Source organism: Cynocephalus volans, chromosome 5, assembly GCF_027409185.1.
Source record: "Cynocephalus volans isolate mCynVol1 chromosome 5, mCynVol1.pri, whole genome shotgun sequence".
NCBI lineage: Eukaryota > Metazoa > Chordata > Mammalia > Dermoptera > Cynocephalidae > Cynocephalus > Cynocephalus volans.
The window spans coordinates 108,182,469-108,202,533 of record NC_084464.1 but is presented as its reverse complement, the minus strand read 5'-3'; the positions used below and the strand labels follow the sequence as shown (position 1 = coordinate 108,202,533).

General features: G+C 42.4%; 1 protein-coding gene across 1 annotated transcript in view; it reads left to right on the top strand.

Moving 5' to 3' along the window:
* The first annotated feature begins 2,242 nt into the window (after window positions 1-2,242).
* PREP (prolyl endopeptidase) overlaps window positions 2,243-20,065 on the top strand; it is a 128,047-nt gene continuing 110,224 nt past the window's right edge. Inside the window, exons 1-2 of the mRNA XM_063096950.1 lie at window positions 2,243-2,468; window positions 7,685-7,759. Coding sequence (XP_062953020.1) covers window positions 2,424-2,468; window positions 7,685-7,759 — 120 coding nt within the window. The 5' untranslated portion in view covers window positions 2,243-2,423. The remainder of the gene's footprint in view (window positions 2,469-7,684; window positions 7,760-20,065) is intronic.

Sequence of the window (20,065 nt, the reverse complement as noted above, 5' to 3'; positions counted from 1 at the left end):
TGGGCACCAGGATGGCTGACTAGAAGGGAACAGAGGATGATACCTGTGGGTTTGATTTGTCCTTTGAACACCACAATTCCCATATTTTCTACCTTAAGTCCTGCTAAATTGAAGTCCTGGGGAAGTTCCCTCTACTAATGAGTGCCTTTATAGACTACAGAGTACCCCTTCTTACTTATGAGTAGAAAGACCATCAGAGTGGTTAAGAATGAGCCTTGGTATTGTTGTGAGACACTAGCACAGAGGAATCCAAGACCAACGTTGGTTTTATAGCCCTTTTAATAGTTGACAGCTCCTTTTCGTGTTACAGCTCTGATGTTACAGTGCTTCATTGCTTGCAAGCAAGGAGAGCAGGAGCATTACACTCATGTCTCTCTGAATGAGGGAAAAGGCCTGCCTTATATAGCCAAAAACTTCCCACCCAAGTTCTCATTTAGGTCCTCTTATGCAAATGAGGGATGCAAGTCTGTTAGTCTGGATTGGTTGGCTATGAGACATAGCTCATTGGTCAGTTCTGGAGCCTAATTTCCATGGGTGCTGGGAAGCAAGCTAGGTTACAGAAGCTCAAGTTCACGATTAAGACAGCCAAGCATAAAATTTCTAAAACAGTTTCTCCAGTGGAAGGGGGCAAGTTTAACAATCAGAAAATGCTCAGGGTTCCCCACTACAGTATCAGAGAGATGTGGGTTTGAAGCCTTTCTTTATCTTTAACTATTTTTTACTCTGTGAAGACCTGGGCAAAAGTCAGCCCCAGTTTACCTCAACTGTAAAACTGGGATATTAGTTCTTATCTTAGGAAGATTAAATGATTCCTTCGTAAAAAAAAAAAAACAAAAAAAAAACCTCTCAATTCTTCGTTTTTTATGGATAAGGTTGACTGCAGTCAATTGATGAGTTTGATCTTGGCTGTCTTAGGTGTATGACTTCAGACAAATTCCTTTAATACTGCTAATTATTATTATTATTATTATTATTTACTTTTAGGGGATCTGCTGGGCCAAGTGGCAGAGGAAGGAGGCAATGCCTGCCAGTCCCTGGGTCAGGTGACAGCCAGGTAAGGCAGGGGTGGTGACCAGGATCAGGAATATTGGGCTGCAGCACGCTCAACCGTGTTTGCACTAAGTTTAGCATCGACAGTGTGAGTTCTTCCAGAACTGAGGATTTTCAGATTGCCCAAAGAAGGGGAGTCCAGGAAAAGACGCAAAAAAAAGATTTATCCAATATCCCACCATGAACAAACGCTGAAGTAAGGAAGGGCAAGACATGGAATTGGGAAGATAACAAAAGAGATAGAAGACGCACGTTTACAAGAGTTACCATGTCTACTTGAAATTCAGGACTTTCTGGCCACATGCATGCCCTCTCCCAAGACTTTTAAGCCAGGGATACAAAACACACTGGGCACGCACAACAGCTCTGATGATTGGGACTATAAAACCTTTCCAGGTGGTCCAGGAAACAAGACCAGAACTCATATCATCACTAGCCCAAGGATGAAGAAATGTAACTATTACATTTTCAAGGGTTTGAGGTCAACCATCTTGTCTGATCTTTTCTACCAGTAGAGATAACACGAGTGCTCAATAAACAAACATGTAAGCAGGAGGGAAAGAAAGGAGCCAGCAGGATGAATGAAAGACCCTAGGTGATTTCCAGCCCTCCCACCTTGGTCCCCTCTCACTCGGTAAATCTCGCTCCCTATGAACACCTCAAAGCACCTACATAACACGGATGCCAAACCACCCAGCGTCCACCAGGGGTGCAAGGGTGAAGGGAGATATGTCTCCTTCATTCTCATCAGGATCCTTTTCCTCCCCTCCAAGTCCACAGCCGCAGACAGTGGGAATTAGGCCACTTCAAACCCTCGCTCCCGAGGCTGCGGAGAGGGAAGGTCTCCTTTCGCCGCCCTGCCCAGCCCGGGAACAGCAAGGCTGGAGGAGATGGGGACTCGATGAATAAGCACGCCCTGGGCTTCACTCTCCTAGAGCGAGCCTCGCGAGCGCGGCGCTGGCGAAGCGGCGCGCGGAGTCCGGGCCGGTGGCCGGGGTGGGCGCGCCGCGTAGCCGGCGTGCTCCTCCGTGCGCCCGGGCAGCGCGGGCACAGGCGCGGCCGGCGCTCCTGCAGAGGGAGCTGTGCGCCCGGCCTGGCGCACGCACGGCGCCGCCCGCTCCCTCTTGCCGCCGCTGGGCCCGCCCGCCAGGGAGGGGCTCCGGGCCTTGCCGACAGCTGCTTCCTGCTTCCCGCACGTCCTCGCCGCCGCGCCGCCGGTCCGGTCGTGCGAGCCCTGGCCGAGAGCCGTCCGCCTGCCGCCGCCGCCCGCTCGGCCGCTGCCCGCTCCTCGGCCTCGCCCCGCGGCCAGCCCGGTCCCCTCGTGTCCGCTGCCGGAGCCCGCGCCCCCAGGCTGCCCGCTGCCCGCCCCGACCATGCTGTCCTTCCAGTACCCCGACGTGTACCGCGACGAGACCGCCGTGAGTACCCTTGCCCGCGCTCCCGGGCTCCGGCCGCCGCCCGCGGCTCCCCGTAGTCCCTCGCCCCCTGCGTCCCTCCCCTCCCCCTCAGCCTTTGTTTGCGACAAACGGGCTGGGGGCGCGGGGCTCCTCCCGAGCGCGGGGCCCTGCTGGCGGTCACCCTCCGTCTGCGGGCGGCGGAGCCCGTGGTGGGCGCCGCTTGACCGCTCCGTAAAATCAATGGGGTCAAGGGCAGACATTCCCAGGTAGAAATGGGCACCTTAAGGGAGTGGGAAGACAGAAGTGTCACTCACTGCTTTTTGACTGGAGAAGCCTCTGGCTTAAATTTGGGGGTAGGGGAAAGCGTACGCTTGTGTGTGTGATGATGTAAAATTTTAAAACAAAAGCAAACTTTTAAAACTTACAATTTTAAGGCCCCTAGAGTTGAGGCTCATTCATTCGATTTTAAAACATGTCTTGAGCGCCTACCCCTCCCCAGGCCGGGTGCTGGCGTTGGTTGTTGGTGGTCCAGAGACCAAGACACAGTCATGGGGAAGGCGGAGCAGTGACCCCGTAGTGTGGCCTGCTGATGCAAGTTTTCTTAAACAAGGAAAGGAGTTGAGAGGAGGCCCTAGAAGGGAGAACGGATGGCCTTTTCCAGAATGAGTAAGTGTTGCCTGCCTAGTGGAGGAGTTAACCACCGTTTGCCTAAGCTGTAGGTGAACTCAAGGCAACTGTTGAGATCCAGTGAGTGGAATTCTGGGCAAACACCTTTTTTGTGTATAAATTAATTTGGCATTTTAAGAACGGAATTGATCCAAATGTTGTGGCCATGATCTCTTAGTAATAGCCAAATTTCTCAGATCACTTAAAATAGAATCAGAATAAAAATGTTTTTGTATACTACAGTTCTACTTTTTTTTCTTCTTCTCTTTACGTTGACCCAGTTTATGCTAGAAACCCTGGACTTGAAAGCACATCTCACATTGTTGCTGAGGCTTTAGGGTAAAGGATACATTGTTTTAAATTAAGACTTCCAAGTCTCACTGATGCATTCACTGCTGTCTTTGACTAGTAGCCATCTGGTAACAATGTTTTCTCAGACTATTCAGCTGCTTGCTTATTAAATTTACCCTAACAGCCCAAGAAGCTCTATTCCTGTGGTTCAAACTTGTTTCCTAATTGTGTGTAGGATGGAAAAGGACAGACTAAGTAAGAAGACCTCAGTGCTAGTTCTGGCTTTGTCACTCACCAGCTGGATGACTTTTGGCAGATCTCTTACCTGCCATAAGCCTTTTTTCTTATATATGAAATACGAGGGCTGACCATACTTGCTTCTACAGTAAGAAAGTTGCTTCATTTTGTTCACATGACTGTTTATTCAGTGTAGCTCTGAATTCTTTTATTCTTTTATTCAGTGTAGCTCTGCAGTGTGCCCGATTTTAGTAATTGGACAACGTGACTATCTTGGTTCTGGTTCTTGAGGATTTTTGAGTTTTCAGGATAGATAAAAATATAAAGAAATACACATTCTGTGGTGTGATAAGTGCTGTTTTAGATTGGGGGATTGCTTCTTGCTTAGTTTTTTCCCACTCTGGGTACTAAAATCCTGCAGTTCATTTATCTGTGTTTAACAGTTCTGAATAAGTTAAGTAGGGATTTTATGAAGACATCTAAAAGATTATGAACAATCAATTCAGAAAGGTATACTGTAGATTTTAACATCCTTCAGTTCCTTTTCGCCAAAGAAGTCATGATAACAACTGAGCCTTGTGGCTGAGGGAATGTAGTTCTGGTCCAACCTGGACCTTTTCTGTTGCTCCCACAGTGTACTTATTCCAGCCTTGATAGCCTACATGGGATGTCTTTTTCTTGCATCAGGGTTCTGGTTACTAAGCCTTAGGCTTGACTTACGCATTTGCTCAAATTGTGGTCTTTGATTTCTAGGATGGATTTGTTTCTATCCAGCATATGCTGGGGATTGCTGTAGCTCTCTGTCTCTCTCACTTGAGCATCTCTCAGCCACATGCTTACCAGTCTCCTGCTGAACTGTGGGGTTACAGCATGAAACCCTTTTGGTGAATTTCTGCCTCCTTAGGCAGAAATTTGGAAGCCATAACACTTCCTGTGCAATGCCATCGAGAGGGCTGCTGTCAGGGATTTCAGACTTGTTGCAGTGGACTCACCCCTGCCAGAAGAATGCGAGGATGAGAGGAGAACACAAAAGAAGATGAGACTAACTGCCATCTAGAGGAGGAAGTACTATGTGAATTGAACCTGGGAGTTGGCCAGCTGAGTAAGGAAGAAAGGATATTCCTGACCGTGTGACTAAAATGGGAGGAAGTACTATGTGAATTGAACCTGGGAGTTGGCCAGCTGAGTAAGGAAGAAAGGATATTCCTGACCGTGTGACTAAAATAAAGCCATAGTTGTGCAGGCCCGGACGGTGTGGAATTTTGTTTGCAGGATGGCAGGAAGGCCATTGTGACGAAGCTACCCATGGATGGGTAAGCTTGGATGGGACCAGGTTTCATGGGTCCTGCCTACTGTGTGTACAAGTCTGTGGGATCTGAAGGCAGTGGGTGAACTGTTGAACAGTACAAGCAAAATATCGAACAGTGTTGAGTAGTTCAGTGCCTTATCAGGGCCCTATTTTTAAAACCTCTTGGGGAGATGAGGAATGTTTTGCAAATGTAGATAGAAGAATTAGATACTGTATAACTTGAATTCAAGGGATGTGGCTGTGAGACCACTCCAGTTTGTACAGTATGGCCTTATAAAAGAAAAAATTGGTGGGAGGACGGTTTATAGTTCTTGGGATTCACTGTGGAATTGTCCTAGAGAAAATCAATTTCTTGTTCTGTTTAAAAATATCTGCTCAATAACTGACCTCAGTCTACTTTAGGTGGAGTGCAATGTCAGGGAATATAGGTCTTCCTCAATGGTAAACACCATTCAAGAGGCAGCTTTGTGTACAGTGCACTGGGTTCTGAATCAGAGTCCAGCTGTGTGACTGCCATTTTATTCCTGGCCCCGGCTCATTAGGTGAGTGATCCTACAGGAAGTTAAGTCAACAGGCTTTGGGATTAGCTACAGGTGGATAACAGCCATATCGCTCATTAACCCTCAGATCTTTGTCAGTTGCTTTATCTTTCCAATTTCAGTTTCCTTATCTGGAAAATGAGTTAATAATACCTTAGAGTGAGAATAAGATGAGTTAATGTGGATAAAGTTCATGGCACAGTGTTTAACTCACGGTAACCTCTGAGTAAACAGTAAATCAGTTGGCCTTTATCCTTTTAAACTTCTCTGAACTGCATTTTGTAATCTGTAGCATAGGAATATCAGCAACCCTCTTACAAGGTTGTGGATATTCAATAAATGTTTGTCACTTGGGTGTAGCACTTGGCAACACCTTCACTTGGTCATAAAAGTTAACATGAGTTCTAGTTAGTTTTTTTCCCTTCCTTATGAAAAATTAAATCTCTGGCTGTGCCTGAGTTTTATGTCATAATCCAGGAGCATTTTAAAAATGTGTGGTCTGTCCCTTCCAAGGAATACACCGTATTTGGGAAAAGTGGGTTTGCTGATTGTTTTAGTCTCAGGTCTGGTTTTGAACTTGGTATGGCCCTGGGCATGTTACCCAATACTGTGCCTGCCATTGCTTCTAAAAATGTTGGATTAGAAGATCTTTTACAACTTTAAGTCTTTCTGATTTCTTATTGCCAGGGGAAAAAAAGGTTGTTATTTTAAGCATATTTTATAACCACTAAAGGTGTGTAAAATGTGAGAGACTTGCAGATGAAAAGATAAAAAGCTTTCATTCAGTGGTGACAATCAGCTAAAAGTAAGAGAGGTAAGGATTGAAGATTGGTTATTTTATGAAGACCCATCAGGAGAGGTTTTATTCTGGCTTTATGTCCCTTGCTCTTGTCAGTTAATTATTGAATGAGAATAGTTCCAGACAGTTCTACCTTATCCAATTCTGCATTTCCCCAGTTTTCTCACCTGGCATCAGACAGAGACAGATGCAGAAAGCCTGGTGTTGTAGGCCCAGAGAGATTGTTCTCACCTGGCCAACAGCCACACTGGAACTTTGACAAGCACTAGAAACAGTATTCACATGTTCATTTTCTAGGAGTGCGTTTGCTTTCCTTAGGGAATGGCCCTTACCTTCTGGTATTAGTAGAGCAAAGCAAGAAGACTACAGATTAAAAATTGATGTGAGATAGAGGTAGTCTTCCCGACAACCTTATACAGAAAGCCTTAAACAGTGTGTTAGAGTTGTTCAGAAACTTGATTGGAAAGACATTGTCAATGTGGTTTCAGTTAATTCGGTTAATCTTGACAGTATGAGTTGGAGAAGTTTTGTAACGATTTTGCTTTGGGATAATTTTTGTAGGCATAGTCACCTGAGAGTGGTGAAAAATTGGTCCCCCTTGCTCCTTGGAACTCCCTCAACCAGCCTCTGAGGCCAGAGTGCTTCTCAGGAGCTCCCCACATGGGAGCTCCAGAAGGTTTCCCCTCAGCCAGGCTCTGCTTACATTAAGCAATTTTATTTCTTCAAATATCAGGGTAGTCTGAATGGGTGATGTTTTTCTGCCTTTTTGTAAACAGTGAAAGAAAGCATTTCATAACAATAAATAAAAAGGAAGAAATGCTTTAGTTTAGAAATGTTCTTTTATTGCATTTAAGTCAGCTTTTTTAGCTGGTGTCAATAAGAATCATTATGCTACATATTAGTAACTTACTTTTTGGCAGTTCAGACTTAAAAGCAAAACTGATCACATGCTGTATTGTAGGAGATTTCCTAGTCATTGGTAAGCTTAGCAAATACAGGAAAGTGAGCATGTGTGGGTGCTTTCCTCCTAGACATGCCCTTCGTGCATGCCCGCTGCATTGTGTCATTCTGGGCTTTGCTGCTGACGACACGTTTCCAAGTTTCTTTAGCACAGTGGCAGGTCTTTGTTTTGTGTTGTACAGACAGAGCAGTTTCCTATTCTGACCTTTCATCTTTTTTTCCTCTCCAGCTAAAACATTCTTTTCATGAAGGGTCCTTTGACACCTTTGAGGACCTGCCAACTTTGGCTCATGTGGTAATTTGGGCAAACACGTTGCCAGTGAGCCAGTTAGTATTTTTGTCTGTCTCTTTCCTGTTTCTCCATCACATTCAGAAAATACTAATTTTAATTGGGGTTAGACACTAATTATCTAATACCTTATTTTGTCTTTTGCAGGTTCAAGATTATCATGGACATAAAATTTGTGACCCTTATGCTTGGCTTGAAGACCCGGACAGCGAGCAGACAAAGGTAATTTTTGGCTTATAATTAAAGATAAGGCAGCCTTAGTGGCAGCACCAATCTCTAGATGTCAGTAAGTGTAGCTTTTCCTTCCTGGTATCTTCCTGTGTTTTCTGCCATAGGATTGTGAGTATACCTGTTGGTTCAACCACTTTTTGTCAAATGATTCATGAAAACAAGACAAAAGCATGTGTAGTCCCAGAGAAAATCAGGTAACTGTTTTGAATAGTGTTTATGTTTTATAGTGACACCAGTAGACCAGCTATTTGAAATGAAAATATTAGAAACAAAATTGAAATTTTTACCAAAGAAAAATGAAAGCCTATAGAGAAAGTATATAAAGGAAAAAATTGCCTAATATTCTTTTTTTTCAAAGGAAAGAAAATACTATATTTTGAGCAAATATCAGGTCTTGAAAACTGAACGCGGGTCTTAGATTGCTTATTGATTTTAACACAACAGCACTCAAAAGCTGAATTATAAATATAAGAACATTCTTATATTTTATAGAAGTAAGGGGATGGAAGGGGGAATTTTCTGCTCTGTCAAACGTAAAGCTTTCATATTCTTTTGAAGAAAGACAAAGTATTTCGAAGGCCAAGCTGAAGTCTTATTTCATTAATGAAGGAGGCCCTAAGTGCCATGTCCCATGGATGTTTTTCCCTCCTTGGAGTGCCTGGGACTTGTTATTTATATATTTTTTATTTGATTATGTTTGCTTAGGTGGGGGCTGTTGTTTCTCAAATATTGTTTCTCAAGTTCTTGGACTCTTATTTATAATAATACTGTATATTACTTAGCATGTAAGAATATGTGTACAGTTTCTAATATGCTCACTATTCCACAGATTTATTTGAGCTTCTTTAGAATCCCAGAGTACATTTCCCATTAAAAAGAAAAAAAAAAGTTAAATGCACTCTGGGTAGTTTTCCAGGCCAGCTTTCAAAAGCCTGTGTCTTAGCTCCTCCTGTGTCTTACAGTTCTTGTACCATATAACCAGTGTTCTCTGGAGATCTGAATTCAGATCGCCATGCCTCCTCTCTGCCACAGATAACCTTGATGATCCAGCAGTAGGCTGAGCTGAGAGGGATTGAGCCTGGGAGTGGAGAGTCACAGGCAGCTGCCTAACCTATAACAGACAGGCAGCACCAGGGAGGCAAATGAACTAATGAACTTCCTGTGCATCTCTTGGAAAACTGTCCCCAAGGACATGATGATTTCTTTGCCTGAAGTATTGAGTACAAACTGGACTTTTTCAGCCTTTGATGGTGATTGTCTGAGTGATTTAGCAATGTCAAAATGACCCAGGTTTTATGTGTTAATGAATGCATACTTGGCTGTTCCTTAGTTGATAATGACTGGTCCTGTGAATGACAAGCCATTTATTAATGGATGTCAAGCTTCTAAAAAAAGATGAGACTTTGCTAATTAATGATCTTATAGTCAGCACTTGATAGAAGCCAATAACATTAGAGTATGCACTATAATTTTCATGGGGCTACATGTCTTGGATGCTTACTATCTGCCAGGCTATTTACAGGGAGCTTTGCACAACCTCTCTCACTTAATTCTGAAACTCTGAAAGTGATCTTTTTATTCTCCCCATCTCACAGATGAGGAAAGTGAAGCACTGAGTGATTAACTAACTTGTCCAAGATCACTGAACTAGTTAATGTGTAGCCAGAAGTTGGACCCAGGTAGCCCAGGTAGTTATCAATTTCACATTAATAAATAAAAATGAAAAGACTGTGGGCGTAATAGCGTTGGAGGGATGCAAGCTGTAGAAATTTGTTCATGTCTGTGCTTGCCAAGGGAATTTGCAGGCTGTCATATCGATTCTGTGCCAGCCCCCACTCCCACATTAACCTATTTAGGCAGCGTGCCTCAGAGTCAGAGGGGGTATGTATCTTGGGCTTTCCTGTACATCTTCCATACACACTTTTCTTACGCTAAGCAGGCTTGTTATTGACATGGGCTAGTATATGTATCATCTGGAATCGGATGAGTTAAATTTTGGTATCAGACTAAAAAGGTAGGGTGTGTTTTTTTTTAATGAGCAGAAAAATAGCACAGTTTTTACTCATAGTTTAAGTGTATCCACAAAGTATACAGTGTTAGCCATACCTAAGGAGGAGAATCTTTACATGGCCTCCAAAACAGAGAAAAAGCTGCTTGTTGCATTTTCAATTTAAAAAAAAGCCGTGAAATGAGAAACATTTGTAGCTCTTTTATAATAAGATGTGAAATACTATCAATATGTCTTTGATTTAATCTAGTGTTTAATACAGGTTATCCAATTCTGATGATTCCTGGCATTTAAGACTTTATCCTGTATAAAAGAATATTGGAGCAGACCAGATCTGCCACACTGGGGATTTGTCTTCCCCATGAGCTTTGGAGGGGACACACATTCAACTCATATCAACAAGTATCATTCAAAACAACTTAAACACGAGGCTAGAATGTTCTTTATCACTGCTATTTTTATATTTTTTATTAGCATATATATTGTTACAAATTGTACTTATTCTTTATGCCCCTTATCTAATCTTTCCCCATCCCCCTCTCCCTCCCCCTCCCACCTCTGATAACCCTTGAGATTTCTTCTCTCCTTCTGAAAGAGTAACAGTTACTCTGTTGATATTTCGCCTTGGTGATCTTTCCAGTGCTGACAGAGGTGTGTTCAGATCCCCCACTATTATCATAGAACAGATACTTCTTCTATCATTCTGGAGTGGGCTTTGCGGAGAGAGACATCCTCTTCTTTTCTTTGGTCTCTGCTGGTGACTCCCGTTGTGTCAGTGCACTCGAGTGTCTGGCAAAGCTTTGACCAGTGCAATAAAACTTGAACCAAAATTTGGTAGAGGAGAAAGTAAAATTATCATTAATCATAGATTATATGGTTATGTATCTAGTAAACCTAAGGGACATAACTGAAAACTTATTAGAGTTAGTTCAGTAAAGTGATTAGGTGCAAAATAAAAATAAAATCAGAAGCACTCATATATACCATCAATCATGAAAAAAGAACCACCCATTTGATAGTAGCAACAAAAAGCAAATACCTGAGAATGAAGAAGAGATTTGAAGCCTGCCAGGACAGAAGTAATGTCACTGTCAGAAATGTGGAGATCTAGAAAAGGGTTAGTTTGGGGCATTATTTTTTATAGTGAAAAATTGAAAATCATTTCCAGCAGTAGTGAAGTCATTAAGCGTAATACATCTGCTTGATGAAATTGTATGAATGCATTGAAACGATGAGTTATCAAGATTGCTTACCAACATTAAAAAGTGCTGATGGTAGAATGTTAAGTGAGAGAAGGTTGCAAGATCACTGTGTTCCAAGTTATTACAACTCAAAAATACCTTTGTAAAAACTGTTCTGGGAGAATCTATATGGAAATACAAACTAAACACCAAATAAAGGAAAAACTCTGGGTTAAAAACACCTTAGATATCTACTAAGTGTGATATGCTCTCAAAGTGTATGAACTATAATCAAATCTCACTGATGTAAATGGGACATCAGGACGACCATGGAAGTTTTCAGCATGAAATGCCAGGGAAGGAGATTTGCAGTCCTTAAAAATGATCTGAAGTCTGGATAGGCAGGTACAGCGTGTACCTGCTTCCCATTCCACAGGTACTTCCAGCTTGCCCTTTGCAGCTTGTAGGGAGAAGTTTGCAGCAGTCTTGCTGCACTCCACTGTTTTGGTAACTTGAGCCTCCAGTCTGCTAATAACAAGGCTCTGCTCCCCCATCTCCTCCACTGACATTAGTGTGCACACAGTTGACTTCCTAATGTTTGCCTTCCCCAGTTTCCCTTTGATATGTGTACTTGTTTCCTGTGGCAAATAAGCAAACCTTGAACCCCACACTTTGCCTTAGCTCTTCCCAACCTCTTTCTCCCTCTCAGCCTGTCTCCTGGCCCCTTTGGGTGTGCCTGTTTAGATCTCATTTTATCATGGGCAATCTCCTTCTCACTGCCACTCGCTGCGTGCCCCTAAACATACTTGAAACCCCCGCTTCCCTTTGTCGCTACTCTCAATAACATCTCCCGTCAATATAAACCATTGTCTACAAGATCAGTGGTGGCCCAATTGCCAGATCCAGTGACTTGGAAAAATCAGTGCACCCAGTCAGTCCACATTACACCATTTTGCTCTGATTAGTGATAAATTCTTTTCTTAACTCCTCTGGCTTGGATTTGCTGCATTCTTGTAACCTCATTCTCCCTGTCTTATCCCATCTTACTGTATCTTCAGCCTCTTAGCTGAATATCCCAGCAGTTGATACTGAAGGAGAGATACACAGAGAAAGGAAGAATTTACACCTTTTAAGGGATAGGTGCCTAATTGTAATTAATTATCAAGTCTGGCTTGTCACAGAAACTCTGTCCTGAGGCTTGGGTACAAGAGCTAAATAAATGTACAATATCAGCTGCATATATCTCATGACTAATTTTTTTTTCCCCCCTCTGAGAGCTAGCCCTAGGCAAAATGACAGTAACAGCTTCATTTCCTTTGTGGATCCTAAAGAACTCTAACTGGAACCACCAAAAAAAAAGTGGTTTTGTGTGCATTCATTCATTCTTAAAAAGTAAGATAAAATTACCATTTTTATCAGAGAGAATCAAAGGCATGTACAGTATAGATCTTCTTTTCTAAGACATTGTGTGCTTCCTATTCTCCCTTTGACTGAATAGTTAGAGGTAACTGCAGTATGCCTACTGATAAGGGGCTATGAAAAGTAGAGAGGAGAACAGAAATTCTACAGCCTTGGAGGGTAAGAAACCTGGAAATGTCACCTTTTTCCCCTGTCCCAATACTGTTTCTTTTCTTGGCAAAAAAGATCTAAATCTTAAAGGACTTCTGACCATCTAGGATACTTAAATATGCTAGGATTTCTGTGTAGGTATTTTAATATCACAGAGGTCAGTGGAGCGCAGTGTTTAGGGAGGTAAATACCTGCTTCCCCTGGTGGCTTTCTTTGTCCTGAAATCAGGTGGTTTGGTTTTTTGTTTGTTTTGGTTTATTTGCTTGCTTTTGTTTTTGTTTTTTGAGGTTAACCCTAAATGTGTGTAGCATGAGGAGTTTCTGCTTGTGTCGTGTATTAGTCTGGCCCAGATCTGCCTAGACCATGTACTTTCCTTAGCACAGATCCAGAGCCAACCTCTAGAAGAACTAGTGTGGCACTAGGTGAGCAGGGATTCGTTTGTCTGATGGCATTTCCCCATCAGGCACCGTGATGTCAGAATGAAGAAGAGCCAACAGAGTGGAAGCTTACCCCCAGGACTTTCAGTACTGTGAAGGACTAGTTAAATGTCTCTAAGCCAGAAGACAGCAGTTAAGTTTACTGTAGAAGCTGAGGAGCACCAGAAATTGAAAATATAAAAGGCTGGTTTTGTTTTACAGGGTTCTTTGAGAACTTCAGGACAAACTGGGAATATCCTGTGGGGTCACAGGCATTTCCCATGTTGCTTCTGTTGGGAGGCAGTATGGAGGCATGGAATATTTGCCAGATGGGACTAGAAGTCAGAAGACACAAATTGTAGCCCTTGGTCTTCTGTTTTCTTGTTCTATGACCGTAGCAAGCTACCTAATCCAGGATTTATTTTCTTCACCCGTCAAAAGAGTAAAATCATATTCTTTCATTTAGCTCCAAGGTGTAATGACACCCAAGTGAGAAAATGTATGTAAAATTTTATTTTAGGTATGCAGTGAACAAAGCTCCAAATGTACAAAGATGGTGCCACTTGGGCACTGCTGCTTGAATGGATTGGGATGCAGACCTTCCAATGTGATTGTTTGGTCAGAATATTGAACTTTAAAATGCTTATGTCTTTTTATTTTCATCCACAAAACTAAGCTGGATTTTTCTTTTGAGTTCTAGGTTTTTCACAAAAAGATACATTCTGAGCATTGATTCCCCCCCACTCCCCCCGGTGGAACTGTGATTTTTAAGTGTGGTTTCGTTGTTCTAAAGTGTGGTGCTTAAACTGGGCCAAAGATTACTTTAAAGCTGTTTAGTAGTACCCCTTTTAATTAGTGCCTTGTGAACCCCACTGGCAAAGCTGGCCTGTGAAACACCATTCTACCTACTCATTAATGTTTCATGAAAGAACCTGGATTGAGAATTACTGCTGTATGTCATCCGTTCCCTAGTGGAGATGGGAAGTACTTTAAGTAAATATATTACGACATATTATCTCAATCTCCCAGCCAGCTAAGGTCTTAAATGTCTCATTACCTCTGATGGGCATGTTTAGCCATATTCTAGTTTGTAAACATACTTCTCATAAATCCACAGTTGAAATATGTATTTAGGAAACACTTCTTTTTGATCTCTGGATGGGATAATTGTCAGGTATGAGGAATTTGCTGATTCTGGGCCACTCTTCTAAGCACTGCTAATCCCTTTTCTTTTCCTATCTCTGTTCACTTGCTTTTTGTAACAGGGTTTTTTGTTTGTTTGTTTGTTTGTGACCGGTAAGGGGATCGCAACCCTTGGCGTGGTGTCGCCAGCACCGCGCTCAGCCAGTGAGTGCACCGGCCATTCCTATATAGGATCCGAACCCGCGGCGGGAGCTCCGCTGTGCTCCCAAGCGCTGCACTCTCCCGAGTGCGCCACGGGGCTGGCCCGTAACAGGGTTTTTGATGCAAGTAGCAGCAATTGATTCTGGCAAAGTTAGGCAAATAGGGAATTTATGGCAAGGATATGAGGGCATCTCCTGGGGTGGACTTAGGGCCAGGCTTGGGGCAGGTAGGAACCAGATAGTTCTAAGGCTCTATGGCAGGAGTTTCTACTTTTCACCTAGCACAGCTAATGGCATTAGTGATCTCCAGTTATTCAACCCTCTATACCTTGTTCAAGTGGCTGTGTTCAACAAGAGGGAGCCTTGATTGGCCAAGCTCTGGAGGTGTGCTTGCCCCTTAGCTGTACTGTGGAAGCAAGGGAAAAGATTTGGTAGAAGCCTTGGGGACCCTTTTTGGCTTCTATTATTAGTGTCCCACTCAGAAGGGAGGACACTGAGGTGGGAGGATGGATGCTGGCTGCCCCAAATGCCACAGGCCCGCTGGTCTCATTCTCTCTTCTTTCGCCATGTGTGCTCCATTCCCTCCCTTCCCCTTCCTTTCCTCCTCTGTACTAAGTTTACTTGTTTACCCGCTTTGCCAAGTATTGGGTTAAACGAGGGGGAATATGCTGTTGTAAGTAAGACAGTTGTCCATGCTAGCCTGGGAGAGTGAGAGATCAGAGATGGGCAAGTCACTTAATCTTTGAGCTGCTGGAAGTCAGTCCTGAAGGGGGTCTGAACCTCATCTTGAGTAGAGGCTGGCACTCCAGCCCCATTTGTTTACTATCAGGGAGAGCTTTATTGTAGAAGGGCAGACCCTAAACCACTGATGACATGCTTAAAGTACTCATGTACATTTAACATTGCTAATTTGCCTGTACGCAGTTACTGAGCTTTGGTTTCAGTTATTGCAGTTTTTCTGTAAGAAATGCTGGCATCAGATATGGTATCTTTGGGGGGAAATCTGTTACAAAACTAACAACTAAAGAACTAAGATAACTCTGACTTCTCCAGCCTCTTTTTTTTTTCTTTTTTTTTTTTTTCTTCCTTTTCTTATTTAGGTGCCTCAAATCCTAAAATCCATTCACCACCCCATTCTGCTATGTCCAGGGGAGAAAGTGCTCAGTCATAAAAATCATCTGAGGCACTTGTTAAAAATTCAAACGCCCAAGCTCCACTTTTGGAACATCTGAGGTCAGTAGAAATCTGTTTCCCAAGCACTTCACCCCGAGGTAATTCTTAAATCCAGAAAGTTTAGAAAAATTGCCCTAGAGAACACTTAGACTTGATGAGAGAATGATAATAATACCTTTGATTTTTATAGGGCCCATTTTCAAGGAAGCTGAAGTTCTAATAGATGCCTCACCATTGTTTATAACATCTTTGTAAGTTAGAGAGACAGTGTTTATGGTTCTGATTTTTTTTATAGGGGGAAACCAAGGCATGTTTCATACTAAAGACTTCTGGGACTCTTCTGGGCACTCTGACCATTGGAATCGTCTCCCTGTTTAGTTGTACACAGGATTTCTGGAGCTCCAGTTCTGCCTCTGTAAAATCTCTCAGCTTTTTCCTTGTATTGTGTGTCGATGCCACCCTGGGTCAGGCAGGCATTGCCAATCAAGCTAGATGTGCAGTAGCTTCCTAATTTGTTTCCCTTGTTCTAGACTTATCTTTCTACCCTTTTCACTCCAGCAACTAATGAGAACCCTTAGACATCTTGGAACCTACTTATTCATGGGAAGGAAGTAATGTATAGTTGTTAAATGAGCAACTTTACAGGTGGGAAGGCAGGGTTGACTCTTAGCCTCCACAGTTTTCCGAGATGTGCTACATTGGTCATGTTTCTTAGCCTCAATTTTCTGACTTACAATTTGGAGAAAACCACCTCATAAAATTGTAGTGAAAATTAAATAATAGTGTTTTCGAACCATTCAGCAAAGTTTTAATAACAGTAAGTGCATTTACTAAGCACTTCGTAAATGTTCACCATTGCAATGATTTTTTTTTCTGAATTTATTTATTTTACTTGGCATATGAAACTATGTATTTATCACATACCACATGATGTTTTGAAGTACATATACATTGTGGAATGGTTAAATCTAGCTAATTAACATATGTGTTACCTTACATAGTTATCATTTTTGTGGTGAGAACACATAATATCCACCCTCTCAGTATTTTTCAAATGCAGTATGTTATCATTAACTATAGTCACCATGCTGTACAATAGATCTCTTGAATGTATTTCTCCTATCTAATTGTAATTTTGTATCCTTTAACCAACATCTTCCCAATCCTGCATTTAATATTTTTTTTTTGAATACTGATTTTTAAAAATTTATTTATTTATTAATATTATTTTTTAACATTCTAAGATGTTGCAGAGCAGTTGCGGGGAGAGGGGGAAGGAAATAGGGTGGGAGAAGGAGGAAGGCAGGGGGCATGGTTGAGGTCTGTGGCACCCCCCTCATTCTTGTAGGGAAGACAAGGGGGCTTCCAGCTGCACTAAATATCAAACGGTTTAAATAGCTTGGAAATTATCTGCCTCTTGATAATTTGGAGGACCTCATCTTTAGGGCTATTTGGGACAGTTCTTTAGCTGCAATTAATTTTGGGGTTCTGCCCACCCCCCACCCACTGTCTTTTATGACTATTGCTCTGTTCAGATCTTTCTTTTTGGATCAGTTTTAGTCATTTTGTATTTCTTAGAAAGTTGTCCATTTCTTTGAGATTTTTTTTAAAAATTTTTTTTATTTTTTAAATTTTATTTTGTTGATATACATTGTAGCTGATTATTGCTCCCCATCACCAAAACCTCCCTCCCTTCTCCCTCCCCCCTCCCCCCCAACAATGTCCTTTCTGTTTGCTTGTCGTATCAACTTCAAATAATTGTGGTTATTATATCTTCTCCCCCCCCCCCGTTTGTGTGTGTGTGTGTGTGAATTTATATATTAATTTTTAGCTCCCTCCAATAAGTGAGAACATGTGGTATTTCTCTTTCTGTGCCTGACTTGTTTCACTTAATATAATTCTCTCAAGGTCCATCCATGTTGTTGCAAATGGCAGTATTTCATTCGTTTTTATAGCTGAGTAGTATTCCATTGTGTAGATGTACCACATTTTCCGTATCCACTCATCTGATGATGGACATTTGGGCTGGTTCCAACTCTTGGCTATTGTAAAGAGTGCTGCGATGAACATTGGGGAACAGGTATACCTTCGACTTGATGATTTCCATTCCTCTGGGTATATTCCCAACAGTGGGATTCTTTGAGATTTTTAAAATGTACTAGCATGAGGTTATGTGTAATACTCTCTTATAATGATTTTACTCTCCCTTTCTGGGTTATATTTCTTTGTCATTTCTAATTTTGAGTATCTGTAAATTCTCTCACCTTTCCTTGATTAGTTTAACCAGAGCTTTGACTGGATGTGTTTTGTTTTGTTTTGTTTAAAGAAGCAGTTCTAGGACTTATAAGCTATACTCTTAATTTTCTTGTTCATTAATTTCCTATTTTCTTTTGTTATTTTAAAACCTTTTGGTTTGAATGCTTAGATTAATTTTACTCTTTCTCATTTAATGATAAAGCACCTTTAGTGTAGATGCCTTCTTTTGGGCTTCCCCCACCAGCCCTTGGCCAAACTTCTGGTCAGCTCCTCCTCTTTGCAGCCAGCTCAGGATCAGCCAACCTCACCTTTCTCAGCAAACCAAAGGCCTCCTGGAAGAGCTGCATTATCAGTGGTGCCTGAAACCTGCCTCAAACTAGCTCGTAAAAAGGAGTTGCTGAGTGGCTCACATTATTGGAGTCCAGGGTATAGGTGTCTTTAGGCACAGCCTGATCTAGGAGTGCACATGGTATTTCTGGGAACCTCTCTCTGTCTGTTAGGTCATCTGCTTATTTCAGATTGTTTTGTTTTCCAGCAGCCTCTCCTCTTTTGTAGAAGATGGGTCTTGTCTCTTGGTTTCACACAGTCCTTAGAGCCCCAAATCTTGTAAGATGAGATAACTTCTGTCTTCAGTGTTCATCTCTGTTCCTGAGACAATTCTGATTGTTCTGCCTATGTTCACGCTACTTTATTGACTTTGTGTGTAGGTAAGAATTGATGGAAAGACTCTGCTTATGAAAACAAACAGGGTTTACTTGTATAAAGATTATAGAAAGGAGTTAGCATAGCTAGAATACGGATAGAGGAATCCATAACATTATCTACGACAGATGGAGGTGCCAGCTCCCTGTACCTAGGATCCTCACTGAGAATGCACAGTTGCAGATGATAAGATCTGATGGAGAAAGAGGGTAAACCTCCAGCTTTCTGAAGGCTTAACTATTACTTTTCAGACCCGGCCTTTTTTTCTGAATGCAAAGCAGCTCATGTGGGCTAGGTGTTCCTCATCTATCCCAGTGTGACTACTGTCCTTCAATACGTGTACGTCAGCTCCCCTGATGTGTGTGGGAGTCGTGCTGACAAGGCCTTGGACCAGCACAGCCTAATCCTGCATGGCCCTGGATCTAGGGAAGGGGGGATTATGTCTGGCCAGTACCCACTCCATCAATGGGACTTCCCAGAGCACCGAAAAGAAAGAAACTTCTTTTTTGCTACATCCCATGAATTTTAATGCATAATAGTCTTTTTTTCTTACTTTTCTTATTTTCTAAATATTCTTATAGTAGTTTGGATTCTCTCATTAATAGAAGAATTACTCAGGAGAGGATATGCTTAATTTCTTCACAATTGGGCAAATAGTTAGGTTGGGATTTGGGGTGTAGATCTCAACTCTCCTTGCCAGGTTTCTGGTCAGTAGAATGTACACCAAAGAACTGAGCCAAATGGGGCTTAAATTTCAGCTTTGAATGGGTTCCCTGGTAATGACTAATATTGAGAACAAGGCTTGCATCTAAGGTCAAAATGAAGGTTTCTGCTTCCTTCCTCCTGATTGTCAGTAACGAGCCCCCTGAGAACAAGTGGATTTGCCCAAAGGTGGAAAGAGACCTGACAGGGCTTTTAGAAGAGCCCACCTGATCTGTTGACCATGTGCAGCCAGAAGCTCGCTGTGATTCCTCCTCACCTGAGAGCAGATGGTCCTAAAGAAAAGAGATGGAGTTTTTAATGTTAAGAGATAAGTCCAAAGTATTTGGGGCTCTCACTGATTGAATTAGATATCACTCCTCCTCTTGGAATGAGCAGGGGGCCTGTGGGGCCAGGAAGAGAAAGTGCTTCACTTAGTTGAGGTTACTGGCATTGTGGTCACAACTTTGACCCAAACAAGCTTTTCTTCTTGGGGTTTTAAGTTTTCCTCTGTTGTCTCATGAACTGCTGCTCATTTTTGTGAATATTCTATTCTATCAGTACTGGAAAGTAAAGGACATATTTTTTCTTTTTTGTATAGATTCCTCATATTAGCCTTATTCCAGTCCTTGATAGTCTCTATTTCTCGATGTATTTCCTGAAAAGCAGCTGTGTACACTATTTATTTGGCATGCCCAACTGCAGTGTTCTGTGGGACTGTCCTGCAGCCTCAGAGCTTGAGCTTTGCCATCTCATGGCTTCTTTCTTGTGGGGGTATCCCTGTACCTGGAGGATCACTCCTGAATTCTGTTAACATGAGAGTGGATCCAAGTGTGCCACCCTCTCTGGCGTCCAGGTTGCTCTTAGTCCTTTGCTGAGGCTGGGATTGTGGTTTTCTGCCAGGCCTTGCTGGGACACCAGCCACCTTCTCCAGAAGCCCCTGATAGTTG